The sequence below is a fragment of the Glycine max genome, chromosome 8 (assembly GCF_000004515.6).
Source record: "Glycine max cultivar Williams 82 chromosome 8, Glycine_max_v4.0, whole genome shotgun sequence".
In the NCBI taxonomy this organism is placed as follows: Eukaryota; Viridiplantae; Streptophyta; class Magnoliopsida; order Fabales; family Fabaceae; genus Glycine; species Glycine max.
The window spans coordinates 19,961,166-19,982,412 of NC_038244.2; the positions used below are offsets into that span (position 1 = coordinate 19,961,166).

A 21,247-nucleotide genomic window follows, 5' to 3' on the forward strand; every position below is an offset into this window, starting at 1 on the left:
TATATATATATATATATATATATATATATATATATATATATATATATATATATTGTAAAACTTTTCTATACTAAAGTTAGTCGTAAAAGACGACTAACAAAATCTAACCCCCTAATGCGTCCAGTATGTCCATAGGGAGTTGTCTTACTTCGACAGTGCTAACCAAGTTGGTGAATGGTTTTCAAACTGTTAGTATGGAAGTGGAGCAATGAGTGTGCCTATTTAACTTTCCATCTTCTGCACATTTTTTTATGGATTTTTGGACTTATTTAAAGAAGTTACATTTTTGTCTTGGAATGTCTGAGGAGCCATTTATGCTAAGGGTCATTAGAGGACGAAGGACCTCCTTAGGGAGCAATGCCTTGTCATTATAATTTATGTAGAAACCATTGCCTTTTTAGTGCAATAAATCAGTTCTGGAAGTCTCGAAACTATCAGCTCAACCTTTCCTCTGAAGCTTGAGGACACGTGAGGATCATATGGGTACTGGTTGACTGTTGTTACGACTTGATCATTGAGAAGTTGGATGTTCATGAATACATAATATACTTCTTGATTAAGAAAGCTTCAATGAAGTGTGCTTGCTCAACAATCTATGCAAGCCTTCACTTTGATCAGTGAGCTTTATTTTAGGAGTATCTTGTTAACCTTCATAGTAGCATTGACATTCCTTGGCTTTTGTTGGGAGACTTCAATGAAATCACCAATCCTTCTAAAGTTCGTGGTGGAAAATTTTCCAATAGTAGGGCTCTCCTCCTTTTATCCCTCATGGATAGGTGCAATCTAATTGACTTAAGAGTCATAGGTAATGTATCCACTTGATTTCGAGGGAAGATAGGATCTACCATTACAAAATGACTGAATTAGCAGGCTTTGGCAGACACTAGCTGGAGATTAGCTTTTCGAAAAGCTTATGTTGAAACCCTATGTTGAGTCAACTCAGATCATTCGATAATCCTTCTCTGCTACGGGAGTGATCAAAGTAGCAAGAAAAACCGCCCCTTTTGTTTCCAAGCTGTTTAGGATACAGACAAAGAGTTTGAAAAGGTAGTTCAACAAGCCTGGATCAAACATGCTCACACTATTAATGGTAAGCTCAATAATGTTAAAGATAATGCCCTTGCTTTTAATAGAAACTTTTTTGGTCATATAGCTTATAAGAAACACAAAGTAGAAGCCCGTTTAAAAGGTCTCCCACAAAGCCTTGCGATCCAAGATTCTGAAAGCCTTAAAAGACCTAAGAAATAGCTCCATGATGAGAACAATGAGATCCTTCTCCAGGATAAATTTTTGTGGTATCAAAAATGTTGAGAGAAGTAGGTGCGTTTCAACGATAAAAACACTTGTTTCTTCAACACTTAAACGGTTGTTTGTTGGAAAAGGAATAAAATTCTTGGCATTTTCTTGGAGGATGATTCTTGGCAAACTAATCAGAAAGTACTTGAACAAGAGACCGACAAGTACTTCAAAAAATTGTTTTCTAATGAGGGTTTCATTCCCCAAAGCCAACAAGACCTAGTTCCTCACCTCGTTATCCTAGAGGAAAAGAGTAATGATCTGCTTGCACCAGTTACTAACAAAGAGGTGAGAAGAGCCATGAAATGCCTACATTTGTAGGGACTAGACTTAGCCTAGGTTGGGTGAACCAACATAAATCCTTGGTGTATTTTTTCCTCTCTTTTTGATTTTGCTTCTTACTTATTGTTGCTTAGTACTTTGAATTGGTTTTAAAAAGGGTAGTTTTCAATAAACTTAAATGTGATCTTAGATCAAAGGGTTTCACAAAACTTTTTTATCATTCAAATGCAACTTTTCCTGTGTGCAATCAAGAGTAAATAAAAAATTGAGAAAACAAAATTTGTATCTTTGTGCAAGTAGGTTATGAAGCAATACTCAACAAGTTCACTTGGTGATAGGTCATAGTATTTGTTATTCTATCGAAGTACTTGAGAGGGAATATGTTACTCCTATCAAAATTAGAAGCAAATGTACTTGTGCAAAAAGTAGTTATATTAGTAAAATGTCACTATTCAATTCTCCTTCTAGTAATCAACTGATTCACTTTAATAATGATATATTATCTTATCCTCTGTGTAGTTGACGTATGTACTCTAATCCTTGAAATGTAATATGCATAGAGTGAACATGTGTTACCAATCCTGTTATTGGACTTATTAATTTATTTATGATGTTTCTTCCATTCATTATTGTAATATTTCCTTCAGGTAAACTAAACTCTTGAGCATCTATCAATTAGCACTTCCAAAATTTAATTTCTAGAAAGTATTAAATGCATTTAGCATACTAAATTTTAAACCATAAATATATTCTAGAATTTAATTTTTGGAAAAAAGTATTATAAAAATAAAATTACAAAAATGCGAAGATTGTATATGTTATAACAATAGTTTATGGCAAACCGAAAAAAATTATTGGCTGAGTCGCGAACAATGTCGCTTTCTTTAAGACGTTTCGTGGCACTGCCAAAAAATTGTGCAAGCAGACTATCAATCACAACGTCCCGAGGATAAAACAGTTCAGATCACTGTATAAGATTCCAAAATCACTGTATAAGATTCTCATTGTACTGAGGGAACCTTTTCTAGAATTACACCCTCTTGTATGACTTGAAAAGTCACTCTAAAACCACCCAAAAATATGACTTGAAAAGTCACTCTAATAGCTAACCGAAAAATATGACTTGAAAAATCACTATTACAGCCAACCAAAATTATGACTTGAAAAGTCACTCTTATAGCCAACCGAAAAATATGACTTTAAAAAGTCACTCTTATAGCCAACCGAAAAATATGACTTTAAAAAGTCACTCTTATAGCCAACAGAAATTTTAGAGCGACAGAAAGAAAGAGGGAGAAGTTTGCCGAAAATGCATCGACTGAAATATGGGAGGAAAAAAGAAAAGTTGGGGAAATGTTTCTCAACTGGGGCAAGGAAAAAAGAAGAAATGAGTTATCTATATATAGGGAGTAAAACACTATTCAAGTGTTTATTTTGAGCGATGTGAGACTTGAAGTTTTTTTTTTTTTCAAACTTTCATCCTTTGTTCTAACAGTATATGTAAAAGGTTGCAAAATGTAATACCTCATAAACATTTCTAATTGGGGCTTATTACTAACACGTTGATGTACAGTTTTTAATTACTAACTTAGGCCGTTATTTACACAACGAATTAAGTATACAATACAAAAAAAAAGGCTAAAGAAAATGAAAAATAGAAAATGGAAACAATTTTTGGAGTGTAGTTCCATTACCATTATGCCACAGTACTTGATCTAATCACTAAAGAGTACACCAATTCTCACCTACCCTCCCAAAGAGTCTCCTTAAGGATCGGTTTAGAAACATCTCTTGGTGAATAATAGTCTACACCACCCATCATGCTGGTACTTCCTGATGAATTCTGGTAATTTGTATCTGATCCTTTGATTTCAATGCCAGTCATGAAGCTGCTCACATCCTCAAATTTCCAGTCAGATAGGTATCCGGGCTTTGAAGTTACAGTGCTTACTTCAATATCTCCTGAAAGCATTGCCACCACACGTGACATTGATGGTCGTAATGTTGGTGATGTCTGAGTGCACAAAAGTGCTATTCCTACAACACGTTTTACTTCTTCCTCGTTGAATTCTGAAAGTCTATCATCCACCAGATCAATTATGCAATTTTTTTCATGAAGTTGCCAAGCCTAAGAAAGAGAAAAGCAATGACAATAAGGTAAAATAATAAGCAACTAAAATGATTTTCAATGTATTGTACGCGCTCAAATTGAAAAGATGACCAATACGAGGGAATCCTAAATTCCTTTTAGTAGTATTAACATGAGTCAATTGTCATAACCATGCAACCACTTTCTGCATAATTTTAAGAAGAAACTTAGTTTCATATTATGCCAGTAAGATTTCCCTAATAATTAACAAAGCGAAAAACAATAACTATTTTTCCCATGAAATAGACAATCTAATTGAAGCCATTACATCTCTAAGAATCACTGTTTACAAGGCTCCTCAGTGTGAGAAATTTCATGTAGACTAGGTGACTTTTGAGTGAGGTGTAATCTTGATCAATGATTATGACCAAAGGGATATAACAAAAGCTATTCTTGTACAAAAATGTTTTTAACAATTGTTATATTTTGTGACATCATCTTCACGATTACCATATGCCAATATGTTAGTTAGGTAAAAAAATAGACACCATTAAGGAAGATATATATCGACATTATATAGTTCATCTCATTCCATATATTAGGTAACAAGAAAAAAAAACATCTAAGCACTTGAAAATTGGTAATTATATGGGAAATGACTCATTTATTATCCTATATATGAATGTAATATAGGTATAATTATATTATGATAAAAAGCAAAAATATATTAACATTAAGCAATTTTTTTTGGGAAAATAACAATCATTACAAGCAGAGGCAGTATGCATACCCATTCTAGAAGATACACCTTCTCTCCTTCCAAACTTGAATCAGAATTTGGCCTTCCACTAACTAACTCTAAAGCCACGACACCAAAGGAAAATACATCTGCTTTCTCTGTAAGGTGGCCACGCATGGCATACTCCGGTGCAAGATATCCACTTCATGATAAGAATTTGAGTAAATGGGCAGTATAAAATTAATTAAAATAAAAATGAGACCAATCCATAAATAAATTATAGAAAAAAAATCATGAAACGAATACAATATTATGAAGTATTGATGACTCACATTGTCCCCGCCACACCGGTACTTATATGGGTCTTTTTATCATCATATAATTTGGCCAAACCAAAGTCAGATATTTTCGGAATAAGCTCGTAATCAAGCAAAATATTACTGGCTTTCACATCACGGTGTACAATGCGAAGACGTGACTCTTCATGTAAATAAGTTAAACCTCTAGCAACACCCAAGCATATATCATAGCGTGTGGACCAATTGAGGGTTAAACATTTTCCTGCCCAAAACAAACCACAATTGTCCTTAGTTATTTATACAAATGAAAATGAGAAAAACAAATAAGCATTCATACATATACACTGAAAAAAAAGTATCATTTTCTCATACCAAACAATGCTTGATCAAGACTCTTATTTTCTAGATATTCATAGACAAGCAGTCTTTTACTCCCCTCAATGCAACATCCATATAATTTGACCAGATTACGATGTTGCACAGCTGATATAGTAGCAATCTCAGTTATGAATTGGCTCTTTCCTTGATGGGATCCCACAGATAGTTGTTTCACAGCAATGACTCTTCCATCATTAAGTGTCCCCTAGAAGAAAGAAAAGAAAAATAATATTCTCTTAAATAAAGGATTTAGTTCCAATATTAGTCTCAAAATATTGAGTATTAGAAAAAGGATTTGATTCATCAAAACAGTATGATTACTGGCAGTGGTTGAGTTAAGTCCACGTTAGAGGAAACACTAGCTAGTAAAACAAAATAAAATATATTTATCAACTAAGAACATAATGACATATAAAAATATATGATAAAAAATAATTAACGATCATTAGTTGAATTAAGAATAAAAAAACTCTACACTTGTCTTTTGTGAGGTAAATTTAATTAACAAGAAAATCATTATATAAACATACTAAAATTCTAAATATCGCTATATCCAAATATATCAATAATTAAAAGCACTAGAGACATGAATTATTAGGGGGTAACTAGGAAAAGGTAATGTTTACGAGGAAGAAAATATTAATTTTTATTAAATACTTAGTAAAAAATCCGAGAGTCTATGCTCCCCTCAACTGATTGTGGCGCTACCATGTGAAACCAGCTGCCTTGAGCATTATTTGATCCAGTATTGACAATGATAACCTTTTGTGAAGTAGCTTATAATCATTATCTTCTTCAGGGATATAATATTACCTTATAAACAGGTCCAAAACCTCCCTCTCCAAGCTTATTTTCAAGATTAAAATCATTTGTAGCATTCTTTAACTCAGAATAGCTGAAAGTGTAGGGCTTAGTATCAATTCCTAGAAGCTCTGCAATGTCATACAAGAACAAAGTTAAGGTTGAATAAGCATGAACTTATTTTAATGAAGTCGGGGATGATGCTCAAATTTCTTTTTATTCAATTTCAGAACATCATTTCTCCATTTTTTGCAAAATGTTTTGAATTAAGATAAGAAAAACAAATAGAAATGCACATACATTATCTACAATGTTGAACTATTAAGCATAATACAATAATTTTTTTCTTCTATCATCTGATTATGTTGTGATTCAGAAACCTAAACATATAAAATATGTAGTACTGAAGTGACAGTTTGTCCTATTCTAGTCTAGAAACATAAGTAATGTATGCCCCGCTAGATCTTAAAATATCTCATGCAATATGTAGAAAAAATTTAAATAGTCAGAGAAAAATGTTATACAAATATTCACACAATGTCTTTACCTTTTTCATCATCACGACGTCTTCTTCTCCGAATGATACAGAAAATTGCAAAAATTGATAAAACGCTTACAACTCCAACTCCAAGTACGATTCCAAGAATTAGACCGATATTATTGTTGTTACTACTTGGAGGTTTGTTACTAACAGTAGGTATGAAATCTGTACAACACAAAACAATTTATCAAATTAAAAATATATATAAATTTTGAATATCTAGCTGATAAGGGATTATGCATAATGAAAGGTTAGTAATTAAACATCTAAATTACCAAATTTTTTTCATAGTATTACCTGGGATAGCATGGATTGCTTGAATTAAGGGCCCATAAGTACCTTGAGTTGGTATGCAACAAGTACCTTTTCCAGCCCAAAAGAGATGAATCTCAAGATAGTTTTCTGTCACTTCAAATCTAAATTGCCTTTGGATAGCTTTATATGAGATGCCCCCAGCTTCCTTCTGTATATCAAAATCCTTCAAAACACGAGTACCCTGAAATATTCAAATGGAAAGAAAAATGAAGGTAGACAAAGTAGGCACATTGTAGATGTTGTGCCTTTAATTAGATAATTAAGAAGAAAAGTCCAAAACACATTTTCCTTTCCTACCAATTCTCATCAATCCATGAGAAGAGCTATACTGTAGAATAATGCAATAAAACTCCAAGAATGTCAATGTATACAAACAAGACATTAAATCATATCAACACGGCATTAAATCATGATATTTTTTAAATATATAGTTGCAATTTAAAGGTGATGGCATCAAATATTTTATATGAAGCATGAACCTGAAAAGAATATAAAGAAGATTCAAAGACACCCTACTGTTATAAATAGTTGGTCTTGTGTGATGTTGGAATGTAACTTGTCAAAAAATCATAAGTTATTAGTCTATTAAGAAATTTCGCCAAACAAGTGTACAAATACATTGATATTATAAAAAAAATGTTAAATGTGTTTAGTTCCTACAATAGAGAAATATTCTCTTTTAACCTCAAATATAAATTGTCTACAATTGGTCCCTCATTTATCAACATGCGTTATTTTCCTCATTTATGAAAATGAGTTATTTTTATAAATGAGGGACCAAAAGCAAATCACATTGTATGAAAGACAAGAATAATATTTGATATATTTCCATAAAGTTGAAAAAAAATTATATTTGAGGGATAAAAAATTATTATATTTAGAAGGACTAAAAACAAAATTAATCCAAAAGGATTAAATTTCAGTTAATTAAGTTTTTAGTTTAAAATTAATTTGTGGAATAATTTAATTAAAACAAATAATTATTTTAACTACATGAATAAAACGTTTGACCAGGATATAAATTTTATAATTTAGATAACTAATGTGATATTGTAATTGACGGAGGAAAAAAAAATCTATCTTTAGATTAGTAATTACTACATTCTTTCATTATATAGCCTTTTAAACCTTGTTCTCCAACTAGAGGGTTGGAGTTAAATATCATCTCAATAAAAGCTTATATATATTGCTTAAATATAATGTTAGATTCATTGAGGAAGCTGTTTAAGATATTGGATACGTGTCCAACTGAGTATCTAATCATTATGATTTTCAAGTATTTTGATAAAGACATAAGTACCTGAATATAAATATCAAAGACTCGCCTCCCAAGGCTTTCCCAACTTCTAGTAGAATCTAGAATAGCTGTTTCTGCAAATTGAAGGGTGATGTTGTAAAAACCATTTTCCAGCCCCAGGCCATAATATCTTAATGACGAAGCAGAAAGTCGTGCTGTTTGGAAGAGCTCCGAATTCACAGTGCCAGTGAACTGATTAGACACAAAACTTTTGTATACAGGATTACTGCTCCCCGTAAATAATCCAACATTACTAATAGCCCATCTGTTTGCATCAGTAACAAAGTATGTAGCAGGACCAAGTGTTTGATTGTCCATTTCATACACTATTCCATCTGCCGACCTAATTTGGTTACCGCCACACTTGATTGCAAAGTCAGAGTCTGCATTAATCATAGATAAGAGATTGATCAGTTAATGAAAAGGAGTTTTAAATAACAAGATTGACTTTAGATAAAACTGGATTGATACTTCTGTGATAAAATATATTTTAGGTCCTTAAGATTTGGTCAAAATTAATTTTAGTCTTTATATTTTATAAATAATGATTTTGATTCTTGTATTTATGTATTATGAATTTCATTTATAATTTTTTTATATTTTAATTCAATCAAGGATAAAATTCATTACATTTTAAAAAATACAAGGATCAAAATTTTTAATTTTAAATTGTAGAAACTAAAATTAATTTTGACTAAATATTGAGGGACATGAAACACATTGTTTATTTACTAAGAAAGAAAGATATATATTATTGAGACACTATAACCCAATCATTTGAGATTTTAAATTGGCAGCAAATACACATGATTGATTTGACTTTTAAAATTAAATATTAATATTCTCATATACCCCTTAATGAAATTCAAGACAATAATATTCTTATACCCTAGAGTGAGCAGTGCTCACTCAATAATCCTCACTCAATAATCCTTTAGGCCATCCTGATTTCACATTGAAAAGTATTAAAAGCGAAAACCTATATATGTTGTGGCGCAATTAATTAGTATTTTGTAGTCAATAACCACTTTGTACAATTGTTAACCAAGATATTGCAAAATTGTTTCAAAATTAGAAGTCCAACAAGGTTATTAAAATATGTTGGTTAATCTTTAAGAAAGTTGTTCTTACAAGTCCAACAATTGTCAAGAATGAAAATTAATTAAAGTAATGATGGTTGGCTAGAAGGAGAAGTAAGTGACTTGTAAAGACAAATAATTGCAACAACTTTAAAAATCTTTATATTGTAGAAAATGACAAAAAAGTTAAATGTATTAGAAGACGAAAACTTAAAGGTAAGAAATTGTACAAAGGGCAATAAGGTATTTGCGGGGGGAATTGACCAATGATATTAAAGAAAAAGAAAAGTGAATAATGAGGAGTGAAAAATAATAAAGACGCATAACAAGTATTTGAATAATGATTAATTTGGTGGCTTAGGGCTTTGCATTTCACCTATGATTGTATTATCTTTTCTGAAATTTCTGTATTTTACTATTCTAGTTATTATGTTTCTATTTGTTGAGCACTAATTTTTCCTTGCAATAGAGATTTCCTTGAATTCAGTCTCATTTTCAGTATTAATACTAGTTTATATCAAGGAAAGAGTTTGTTTCATTTTTTTTATTTTGCTTGATTCTTCTACTTGAGTAGTTGTGTTTTTGTTTATTGAGCAATAAATTTTACTTGAAAAGGAGATTTCTTCCTTGAGTTTTTATCTTATGTGCAATATTAATATCAATTCCTATTATAACTCTAGCATATATGTGCTAGTACAATATAATTATACCACACTGTATATAACAAGTAAAAAAAAATAAAGAATACAAGCAAACGAGATGTTAATTAATAATGAAACAAATACCTAATTCATCAAAAGTAATGAAAATACTTAAATTGATTAATTTTAATTAATAATGTCATAATTTTTATTTTCAGAAATACGCAGAAAATTAAATGATTTAAATGATGATTATATTTAATAATGCTAATCATATTTCAAGGAATAATTTTTACAACCAACTAGTATGACTAATATTATTTTCTAATTAGTTTTAGTATCTCACATGACTCACATCAATCAAAAACTAACTCAAAGTCAAACTTACATCTTCCAATTCCTTGATTGCAAGGAAAATTTTTTTGGAGACAATTGAGCCCAATAGGCAAGCCACTGCAAAAGAAAAGTTATGTTTTAGATTGCAAATTAAACTCTTATGGCTTTAAGTTATACCCAATAAAAGATCGGTACACAAATGAATTTTCCAATTAATATAAGTAGAAATCAAAGGTTTAATTTATTAAGATTTATTTCAAAGGTTTTTACCTAAACCCCAATATGAATGGAAACTACAACAGGATTCTTGTGAAAATATCTTCCAAAGTTTAAGGAAATCAACCAAGCACGTATTAACAATGTTCAAGGAGTGATGGGATGACAAACTTATATTTACTTAATCATTTTTTGTTAGTGTTACCAAATGAGAATTAGTTATTGCATAGATTTATAAATTTTAAATCTTAAAAGAGTAAAATCTTATGGATTATTTCATTTATTTATAAAACATTATGTTTAATCATCTAGATTGCATCCTTGCTTTGACTTATCAAAATTTCAAATCATAACGGCAGTTTGAAATAGAGAATCATTATAATAATAGTTCTTCACTTTTATCATCATATAATGGCAATTCCATTGTGATTAATGAAAACAACATCAAATGAATCAATTAATGACTATATCAAACGTCCATTACATATGCTAACTTTTACCTAATGAAGCAATTAATAAACATCTCTAGAATCATACAAGCAAAAAAGTTATTTAGTATATTTGACTCAAATATAAACAAATCTAACTAATTAATTTCATCCATATTTAATGATATTATTCCTAAATTACTCTTCATTTAATTGCAAATTCATTTTCAAGGAATTTGTTTTATTAATATATCAAGTTTCAAAGAAGGACTTTTTAGGAATAATCTTATTTTTTTATTGGAGATTACTAAAATTAAATGATTTAACTAACTTTGGTAATCAATGTGAAAGTAGTTATTTTTGTTTATATATGAGTATAGAGGGAGTATCAACTAAACATGACATAATATATTCTCAAAAAATATAGTAGTAAAAAATATGTAACTAGAGGCCAAAGAATGATAAATGAAAGGGACATCAACAAAATCAATTACAATGATATAAATTATTAAAAGTTGTTAAACATAATGAGTATCAAAGAGGACAAACAAGATATGATATATTTATGTTAAAAGGAAAATGTTTCCAATGGATTAGAAGATTGTGAAAATAAAGAGAGATAATAATGCAGCCAACATATCAATCTCAACTAAAAACTAAGAGCATCTAGATAGAAGCAATATTGAAATTCATATTATGCCCAGAAATAGGTGATACATAATAAATTTTGAAGAACTATTAAAATAATCATCATTAAATAAAGTGTATAATAGTCACCTGGCATTTGAGACATCTAAGTTGTTGGCAACTAAATTCCTGCATTTCATATGTCAATAGTATCACAATTAGTTTCAACATACACACACACTTAGAGGGAGAGAGAGTCATGTTATTGTACAATTTTTAACATATGATTTTTAAAAATCTCAACTAAAATCTAGTGGGTAGTTAAAAGTGAGAGGAGACACAAACAATTTTATTATTATAGTATTATAGTAAAAGGAATGTGGGAAGATAATATTACTCTAACCATGACATCAATGAATTAAAATGTTTATGAAGTTAAATGTTATTAACTTGAATCCTATTGATATTATATTTTGTCCTTTTCAATGTAGATCACTTTAATAAACGTCATTCTTTCAAAATAAAGCTTAAATTTACATTTGTTAACTCTTGGTACTCATTTAATCATTCTAGTGTTTGAGATTGTATTATTGTCTTTTAGGAATTATCTAGCAAAATTTAGAAAACATTACTTTAAACAAGATTAATGATGAAGTTTTGTAAAAATAATGATTTGACGTAGTAGGTTATTAAATTATGAAAATAAATATAATCAAAATTGTTCTAGATTACAATTTCAAACAAAATCTTAGAAAATTGTTGTCAAACAAAACAACTTAAAAAACAATTTGTATAAAACATTTGAAATATTCGATATGGATAACTTTAGGGCTCACATGAGTAGCTTACAAAAATTGTAATAGAACAAAATCAAATTGTACAAATGGAATGATTGTTTATTTCATTTGACAAATTTCTTTATATTTTGACCTTTGTATATAATGCGATACAATAAAAAATATATGAATGAAATGTTCGACTTTTCCTTCATGTTTTAGTGTAGTTGTCACACTGAACCAAATAGTTGGCTAAATAACGATTGTAGTAGGTGTTATGTGTTGATTCCAAAAATATCCCTTTGAATAGAGATATTAGGACATTTTTGGAGGGCTATTTTTGGGATTTTAATTTCTAAAACTGAAATCCTTAGATGTAATAGTAGTGAAAATGATAAAATAATACTTTTATTTGGAAGATGATGATGATAATTGATAAATCCTATCTAGGAAAATTCTATTTGATTTTTGTTGGTATATTTACTTGTATGTTTTGTATAAGACACCTATGTCATTTTTATTGTTAATTTATGAATGCCATTAATTTTGAATAAATTTTATCATTTATATGCATAATATACATTAATAAACTATATAAAAATTTTACAATAGCAACTATCCCACTTTACACTATCTTGCTATATCAATTTTGGTGCCAACCACTACACCCCATTATCCGAGATTTAAAACATTCACATAGACCCATTTTATTTGGTGTTTGCTAACAAATTGATATGTAAAAAGGGTGGGGGGGGGGGGGGGGGGGGAAAAAAAAAATCGCACTACTTACAGTTGTAAATTTGGTTCGTTTACCCAAGAGGGGAGACTACCCGATAGATCATTGTATGACAAGTCTCTGCAAGCATGTTAAGTCGAATCAAATAAAGGATAATACATGAGGAATGAAGTAGTTTCAAACTAAAATTAGTGTTAAAAAATTGCCTAAGTTTAATGTTAATATGAGTTGACAAACTCTTGTGTTTACAAGTATACCTAAATAGTCACTTCTTACTAAACCTGTAGAAGTTAATATGATCACAAATACAAGTATTGATAGAAGTGTCATATATAACACTCTTATAAACAAAATAAGTATGAATGGGCATGACCAAATAAAGTAGAAGTTTAGAACACTAATAAAAAATATGTAAATTATAAATTATTTCATGAAAACATCATAACAAATAAAGATGTTATAAAACATGATTAAAAAAAATTGTCTCAAAGAAATTCCAAAAATGAGTTAGAAAAGTGGAAAAAGTAAAAAAAAAAAAAAACATCAAGATAGATTATGTTAGCTTTTCTTTTTTGGCATTAGTATTCAATCATTGTAGACCTAATAGATGACTACCATTTATCCAATACATATGATTATCTATACATATCCTCAAAAGACTTTTGCCCTAGCATTTTGAATTAGTATAGCTATAAATTCCATCCTCCATAATTCAAACATGTCAATCTTACTCACATATTTACAAGAGATGAACTTTTCTGCATCGGAAGGGTGCCGTTGAATTTATTATTTCCAAGAAACCTATGATTTGAAATAAAAAAATGAAAAATCATTTCAACTTTGTACAATACCATATCAACAAATCAAGGCGTAACTTCTTAAGAATGCAATATTACAAGTAAGTGAGCGAACTCAAATTGAAAATTGATCCCAAATTTTGTCCTGTGATGTTATTGAAGCTTAAATCCCTGCAAAAACCATAAAAAAATATATAATTTTCTCAATATGGGGGTAGGACAAAACTATAAGAAAAGATACTTAATTTCTTTTCTTTTTTGTAAATAAAGAAAATAAAATGTACAAATATCTTATTTGTATGATAAATAAGTTGAAAAGTTATATCTTTCTATCACATAACAATGGAAAAAAAACTAAAAGTAAAAAAGATAAATGAACAACAAGCTAGTGATTCATTTGAAAGCACAAGTACTTATTTTAAGATATCTCTCATATAACTAGCCAATACTCAGATTGGAGATATACCATGGAATAACATCATTGACTAGTTTCTTGTTTTCTAGTTAACACCTTTTACATAATAATTTCATTTGAATCTAGTTTAACACAAATAGGTGATACTCACAACTGATTCAAATTGTGTAACTCTCCAATGGTGGATGAAATCGAACCAGAAATATTGTTATTCCTCAGTTCTCTGCAACAATTGTAACAAAAAATTTGGACTACCATTAGGAAGATAAAAACAAGTGAATAATTCAATATACATGATAGTGTGAGCCATGATCATTAGCAAAGTTGAGGCCTTACAAGATAGTCAAAGATTTCATATTCCTTAAAAATTCCAATGAGGAACTCCCATTAGATAAACCACTGATTCTCCTACATTTATTTCATACATGATATGTTAGCTTTCATAAGTCAACAATAACCAAATAAACTAATGGTGATACTTACAATTCTGTTAAAGAACTCAAATTTGAAAATGATGATGGTATTGAGCCATTAAAAGAATTGCCCTGAAATCTCCTATCAAGACATACAACAATTCACAAAAATTATTAATAATCATTTTTGGAACAGAATATGAAAGTAACCATAAAAGGAAAACTTTAATTCCACATCCAATATAATTTATTTTTGCCCAAAATTTTTCACCTACATATTTCAATTAAAGGAGGAAGAAAGAATTGTATTGTTGTCTTACAAGGTTTGAAGCTTAGACCAATTCCCTATGAAGTCTGGTATTTTTCCTGTGAGTTCCGTGTCTGAAGCTCCTCTAAAATGAACAGAAAATTTTTTATCATTATAGAAGTTCCTTTTTAGTCTATTATCATATTAGGTGCATTAGTTAGGAATATCTTACACGTGCAACAAATTCTTAAGGTTTGCAAATGTGGAAGGAATTGGACCGCTAATTCCTGAACTATCAAAGTAACTGTAGGCAAAATTCTTTGAAATTAGTATTGTATCATGATAAAGATATACAACTTTGCAACAAAATGTAATTTCGAATAAAAAAAAACCTAACACTTTACATTATCCAAGACCAATTCATTATTCAAAAAAATGTATACTTATGACAATATAAAAGGCTCATTGATGAGTATGGACAATAATAAATAATTGTTTGTTATATGTATTTGAGTATGGGCCAAACATGTACTTGTTAGGGATATTGTTGGTTGCAACTGTAAACCATATTTGAAAAAGTAGAGATAGGACACAAGAATATAGAAACTCATATAGGACTACACTGCAACTTTGAGGTATGATTCAGTAACATTAGAAACAAAAAGGATTTACTAATGTTAGACACATAAATCTTTGGACAATAAGATTCAAGGAAAAGTGAATTGATGGACAGAGTGACTTTTACTTAATAGTCATTCCATAATTTATGGTAGCAATGTATTTATGGCTTGCCAAAATTTTAATTTTGCTGCTACACTTCTAAAATAAAAAAAATATATAATGGGTGGACAATATTTTGGTATACAATGTAAAAATAATGAACGAGTGTAGTTAGTGTATATGTATGAGAGTCTATGTAAAAGAACAAATATATATGACCCAAACTTGATTTAAAATAATTACTAGTACATATAAAATGTAAAACTATAGAAGTACTTACATTTGTTCTAAATTTGTCAGTTTCCCAAGTTCTGATGGAAGAGATCCTCTGAACTTGTTTGACCCAAAAGCCCTAAAAATTTAACAAATTATAAATCTTATCAATGTCGTCAAGATAAATTTCTCGTGCCTACCATCATGTCTCCATAACAAAACAATCTTAAGATTAATTAAAGAGAACAACTATTATGTATAAATAAATTCTAAAAAAAACATTAAATTTCTCTCTTAATCATTTAGGTATACATAACTAGTCATTGATTGTCAAAAGGAAAACAATTATTTCAAGTCAAAATTTTCCACGTGGATTTTTATTAGTTTATAACTCTTTTTTTTTTGTGCAATATGCCTTTTTCTGTTAATTAAATTCATCACTCATATTCCCATCCTTATCTATTAGAGACTTCATTAATTACATTACTAGAGAAACAAACCAAAATTATCAAAAGATTCATCATAATATCATGATATCTTTTTCTTTACACGTATAGGTCATTCTAATTTAATGGTCCAAATGAACTTTGGCCCATATCAGCCCATTTGGATCAATCTACTTTAACACCATTAATTAAAATCTTTACTAACACCCAAGACTCATAGTACAAGGGACATTGTTATGACTTAAACATCCAACAAAAAAAAATAGTTCATTGGATGGAAGAACCTCATCACTTGACTATCACATTAAATTTCTTATTTTACTCAATGTAAGACTTATATTAGACACTAAATCTCTTGGTGACTATTTGATCCTAAAAAGCAACCCATTGATACCTTCATAAATAGAAAAGAAAAACTCAAAGTAAATTACGTACAATGATCTTAACTCTGTAAGATTTCCCAATTCCTTTGGAAGTTCCCCAGAAAAATTATTGATGCCAATGCTCCTAACAAATAATAAACTTGAATGTTAAAATTTATGTGTCTCAACAATACACAAAATATTATAACTTCAACTTGGGTCAAATTGCCTTACAAGTATTGCATACGAGTTAGATTTCCAATGTTTGGAGGTAGAGAACCCGTCAAGTAATTTTGGCCAAGATTTCTGCTTGCAATTTAATTGAACTTAGTATATAAAAAGTATGTGATTCTTGCATGAGAACAACTAATCAAAAGCTAAAATTACATTAAATAATAATGATAGTAGTAGTAGTAGTAGTGAAGAAAACATACAAATTGGTGAGGTAAGTCAAAGTCCATAACTCTTCTGGAATTGTACCAACTATGCTCATTGCATAAACCTTTCTGTTCCATTCAGAAAAAAACAAAACAAAACAAACGAGTATTAAATTGCTATAGTTATAGCAAATTTTTAACTTTGAAATGGTAACACAAATTTATTCAAAACAAATTTAAAAGTAATTTTTAGAGAGAAATAGAAAGATACAATGCTGTGATGCGGCAAGTAGTTCTACTGTCATAGGAGCAATCACATTTGATGAATGGGTTGAAAGTTGTGTCATCGATGGTGGTGGTAGCGTCGATAGCTCTTCCACTACAAAGTTCACTACTAATATTCCATTGAGTTGGGTTTGCCAATATATCCCATTTGCTGAAGATTGAATTTAAAGCTCTTGCTGCATTCATAAGTTCACCTTTTGAGAAATATGTACTCAGGATAAAAAGAAAAAAATAAGATTCAATTTGAAAAATAATAGAGAAAAACGAGAAAGAAAGACTTTATTCTTTGAAAAAATTAACTTTTATATATACTACTTTTGCTCTTAAATATAAGACCTTTTTTCAAATTTATTTGTATTCTTGCAAGACTCTTTTCAAGTTGTCTTTTTGCGTTAATTATTTTTTTACTAAAATATTCTTAATTATTTTACAATAAATGTGATGAACTAAAAAGATAAATACACTCTCTTTTATAATGATTGGAGAAGAAAACTAACACACATTAATTAATTATGCCGAAAGTAATTAAGTAGAAAAATAAAGATGACAAGCCCAATAATTTTAAGAGCAATTTAAAAAAAATAATATAAATTGCTTGCAAATTTAACGCTACTAAATAAATAAATCAACTTTCTTAAAGGGTGTCAACTGAATCTTATATTTAAGGACACATGTGGTTTGGGGAAAAAGTAAAAGGATAAAAAGAAAAAATGTTAATACTAAGAAAGTAATATATTTTAGTTGTTTAATACAAAAGAAATATAAAATAAAAAAAGAAAATAATAATAAATTTATATTTTTTACTCAAATACATTTTATTAAGAATGAGAAATATAAAATAAGGATATGACACCACACGAATGGTCTATTTCTATATAGGTTGTTTCAAATTAAGGAAAATACATTGATAATTGAGTTTTATTTTTTTCCTTACCATTTCTATTTGTTTAATTTTTTTACTAAGTTATAAGTATAAAATATGTACTAATTTTATTAAATAATTGAGATCATATTTAAGTATAGTTCCATTCAAACCAACGTAATGTTTGTGTTTATGTTTACATTTCGTTAATTTTTCTTCTTCAAAATGTTAATTTTTTTTATACTATTGTAAATTATTTCACAATTTTATTTTAACCTTTCACTATTCTATTTCAACCACACTAATTACATATACAGCATATAAAATTCTAAAGAATAAAAAACCACACAGACAGACATAGACAGACATATCAGTAAGATTTTTTAAAAAAAAGAATAGGAGTTATTATATTTATATATATATATATATATATATATATATATATATATATATATATATATATATATATATATATATATTACAACAAAACTTCTTTCTTTCCTCTATATTGCATATATTATATTTATAGGTTAAACTCACCAGAGATGAGTGGACTACTGCTTTCGGAATATGTTATATGAGTCAATTATATGAGTTTTTTAAGTTTATGCAAAGTTAAATAATTGTAAAGGAGAATATTTAGATTGAATTAACATGTGAAAGTTGAAACTTTATAAAAATACCTTACATTTGACTTAGTTGTACTTATGATCCTCCAAAAACACTAGTGCATGTTGTCTACACCTCTAAGTAGGTGTTTATGAATAATTTTTTATAATAACAATTAGACAACAGGATCCAATTGAAAAATATAAAAAATAAAAGTTTAGGAAACAAATTAAAAAGAAAAAAAAATCGGGAACCTAATTAAAATTTTGAGAAAAGTATCAGGACCTGTAAAATAAGTAAACATATATTATATAAGAATTTTTAAATATAAATGTAAACATATTATTATTAAATAATGATAAAATTACATATTGAAATAAATGTGATTTTTTTATTAAATAAAATAAAATTAAATTAAAGATAACATGTTTTTAAATTAAGAAAGAAATTATGTTCATAGAAACAACTTGTTTAATAAAATATGTTGTTTTATATCTCTACATCTTTGAATTTCATATATTATGCAAAAATTTAAAATCTTAAAAATTAATTTATATAGATTGATAAAAATTAAATAACAATATACGAGATTAATAAAAAAATAGTATTTATTCTAAGCGACGTACACAATAAGTATGTTTTATATAACTAAAATTTATATAAAATAAATAGTTTCGAATATATAAATTATATTATAATAAAATTTTATAGCAATAAATATTTATATATATATATATATATATATATAAATTATATTTTAAATTTATAATAAATAATTTATATTTTGATATAAATTTATTTTTAACTATTTAATAATTTCTTTATAAATAAATATTATATAATTTGGTTTGGAAGTGAAACATAGACGGGAAGTGTCCTCTCTAAAAAAATATTTACATTATCATCAATAATGCGATATGCCAACAAAGGACTCTGCCTAGTCTTTGGAAGGTAGCTACCAATTAAAATTTAAGAATAAAATTAAAATTAGTAAAATCATATAAATATATTAGTACATGTGGAACCTATGCATTGTACGATTAAAACAAAAACAAAAAACAAAAAAAAAAGTAAAAAAGTGAGTAATTATTTTTTTTTTAGAAAAACTCTGTAGCCAAGCATATGAGATGACCACCCACAAATTTTATAATACTATTGATAAGATACCATATCATATAGAGCAAACCTGCAAATTGACTAACGGAACAAATTGTTGGAAATCAGGACAAACACACTGATCTGTACTGTACCAATAATTTCCTTTTTCTCTGTTAGTTTATTCACAATATGCTAATCTTTACACTTTTATAAAAGTTTGTCTTTGATAAAACCTTTTTGCAGCACACCAAGGTTATACTTTCTAACTGCTAAAGAGTAATCTCCGTTAAAATTGAGAGATTAATGAAAACAGTTTCTTCGCATAATATATATATATATATATATATATATATATATATATATATATATATATATATATATATATATATATATATTCCAGGAATACTAATATCTATCTTAATTGGTGTATATTTAGCATTCAATAAAAAAAATTTGAACAAAAAAATTATTGAATCTTTTATTTTTCAAAATATAATTCAAGTATATTATTGTATTTTATCATTTAACTTAAAAAAATAAAAAAATTCTACATATATATAAAATTAGGAATCGAATTTACTTAACATGCTTAAGTACTCAGCTATCAAATATGAATAGTTCAATACTCCTATGTTGATGATGAAGAGTTAGCTATTTCTCTGAATCCACTGGAAAACTGAAACTGAGAAAATTCCCAAAAGTTCAAACCTTTCCCAACATGCCTCAAATTAACAAGAAAACTAGTAGTCTTTTGATTTCACCTGTATAATTACTTTTGATTTCCAAAAAACCTTCATGAATTCCTTAAAGTTTTAGCCTTTTAGACCAACTATAAAATTAATCATCAATTTCAGATTTAAAATTCTTTGTCAACATAGAAAAAGAAAACCAAAAAGCAGTCACCTTCGGAAGGATCAGTGGTGGCGTTTGCAGATTGAGCTTGTGCAACGTTAACCAAGCAGCTGAAGACACACAACCCAGCAACAAGTGCAAAAGCCAAAACATGTGACAATATGCACCGTGCCATGATATGAACTTGATCCACCCTCACAGAATAGTAACCTTGGTATTTGGTAAGCAATAACCGCAAAGCTATAGAGACAAAATAATAGATATGAATTTGATCAACCCTTGGAGGATAATAATCTTAGTATTTGATAATAAGGAATCAACTTATAGAGAAAAATATATAGGACGTTTACTTTTAACACTTTTGCCCAAAACAGGCAAAGATGGCGTCTCTGACCAGTGACCAACAACTTATAGAGCTTTGTCAAAGCTTACGAGTTCAATGATGGTGGTCTGCATCAACACATTATTTATAGTCCCTAACAATAATAATCATGTGATATATAATAAAAAAAATATTTGCTATATTAAAAATATAATCAGTAATTACATAATAAGAATTAATTATATTATTTTTTAATTTAAAGAATCTAAATTAATTTAAAACATTAAATTATATATGTATTGTATTATTATTGATCGAGATTATGGATCACTTTGATGATTAACCTACCTAAT

The 21,247-nt window shown here is 28.4% G+C and overlaps 1 protein-coding gene across 3 annotated transcripts; it reads right to left on the reverse strand.

Moving 5' to 3' along the window:
• Positions 1–3,096: 3,096 nt before the first annotated feature.
• Positions 3,097–21,031, reverse strand: LOC100798233 (probable LRR receptor-like serine/threonine-protein kinase At1g56130). 3 transcript variants are annotated; one of them, XM_003531768.4, is made up of 25 exons: positions 20,923–21,031; positions 20,624–20,812; positions 17,138–17,327; positions 16,924–16,995; positions 16,724–16,795; positions 16,563–16,634; positions 15,749–15,820; positions 14,981–15,052; positions 14,822–14,893; positions 14,572–14,643; positions 14,425–14,496; positions 14,240–14,311; positions 13,773–13,844; positions 13,612–13,677; positions 12,931–12,996; positions 11,515–11,553; positions 10,146–10,210; positions 8,041–8,420; positions 6,723–6,921; positions 6,432–6,590; positions 5,897–6,015; positions 5,078–5,288; positions 4,739–4,967; positions 4,458–4,608; positions 3,097–3,706 (listed from the first exon to the last, which is right to left on the reverse strand). In XM_003531768.4, the coding sequence occupies exons 2-25, from the start codon at positions 20,745–20,747 to the stop codon at positions 3,320–3,322; spliced, it is 3,105 nt and encodes a 1,034-aa protein (XP_003531816.1). In that variant the 5' UTR covers positions 20,748–20,812; positions 20,923–21,031; the 3' UTR covers positions 3,097–3,319. The 3 variants fall into 3 exon arrangements, with proteins under 3 accessions (XP_003531816.1, XP_014634696.1, XP_014634697.1); XM_014779210.3 differs by having other exon boundaries at positions 20,624–21,008; XM_014779211.3 differs by lacking the exons at positions 16,563–16,634; positions 16,724–16,795 and having other exon boundaries at positions 20,624–21,008.
• Positions 21,032–21,247: the final 216 nt, after the last annotated feature.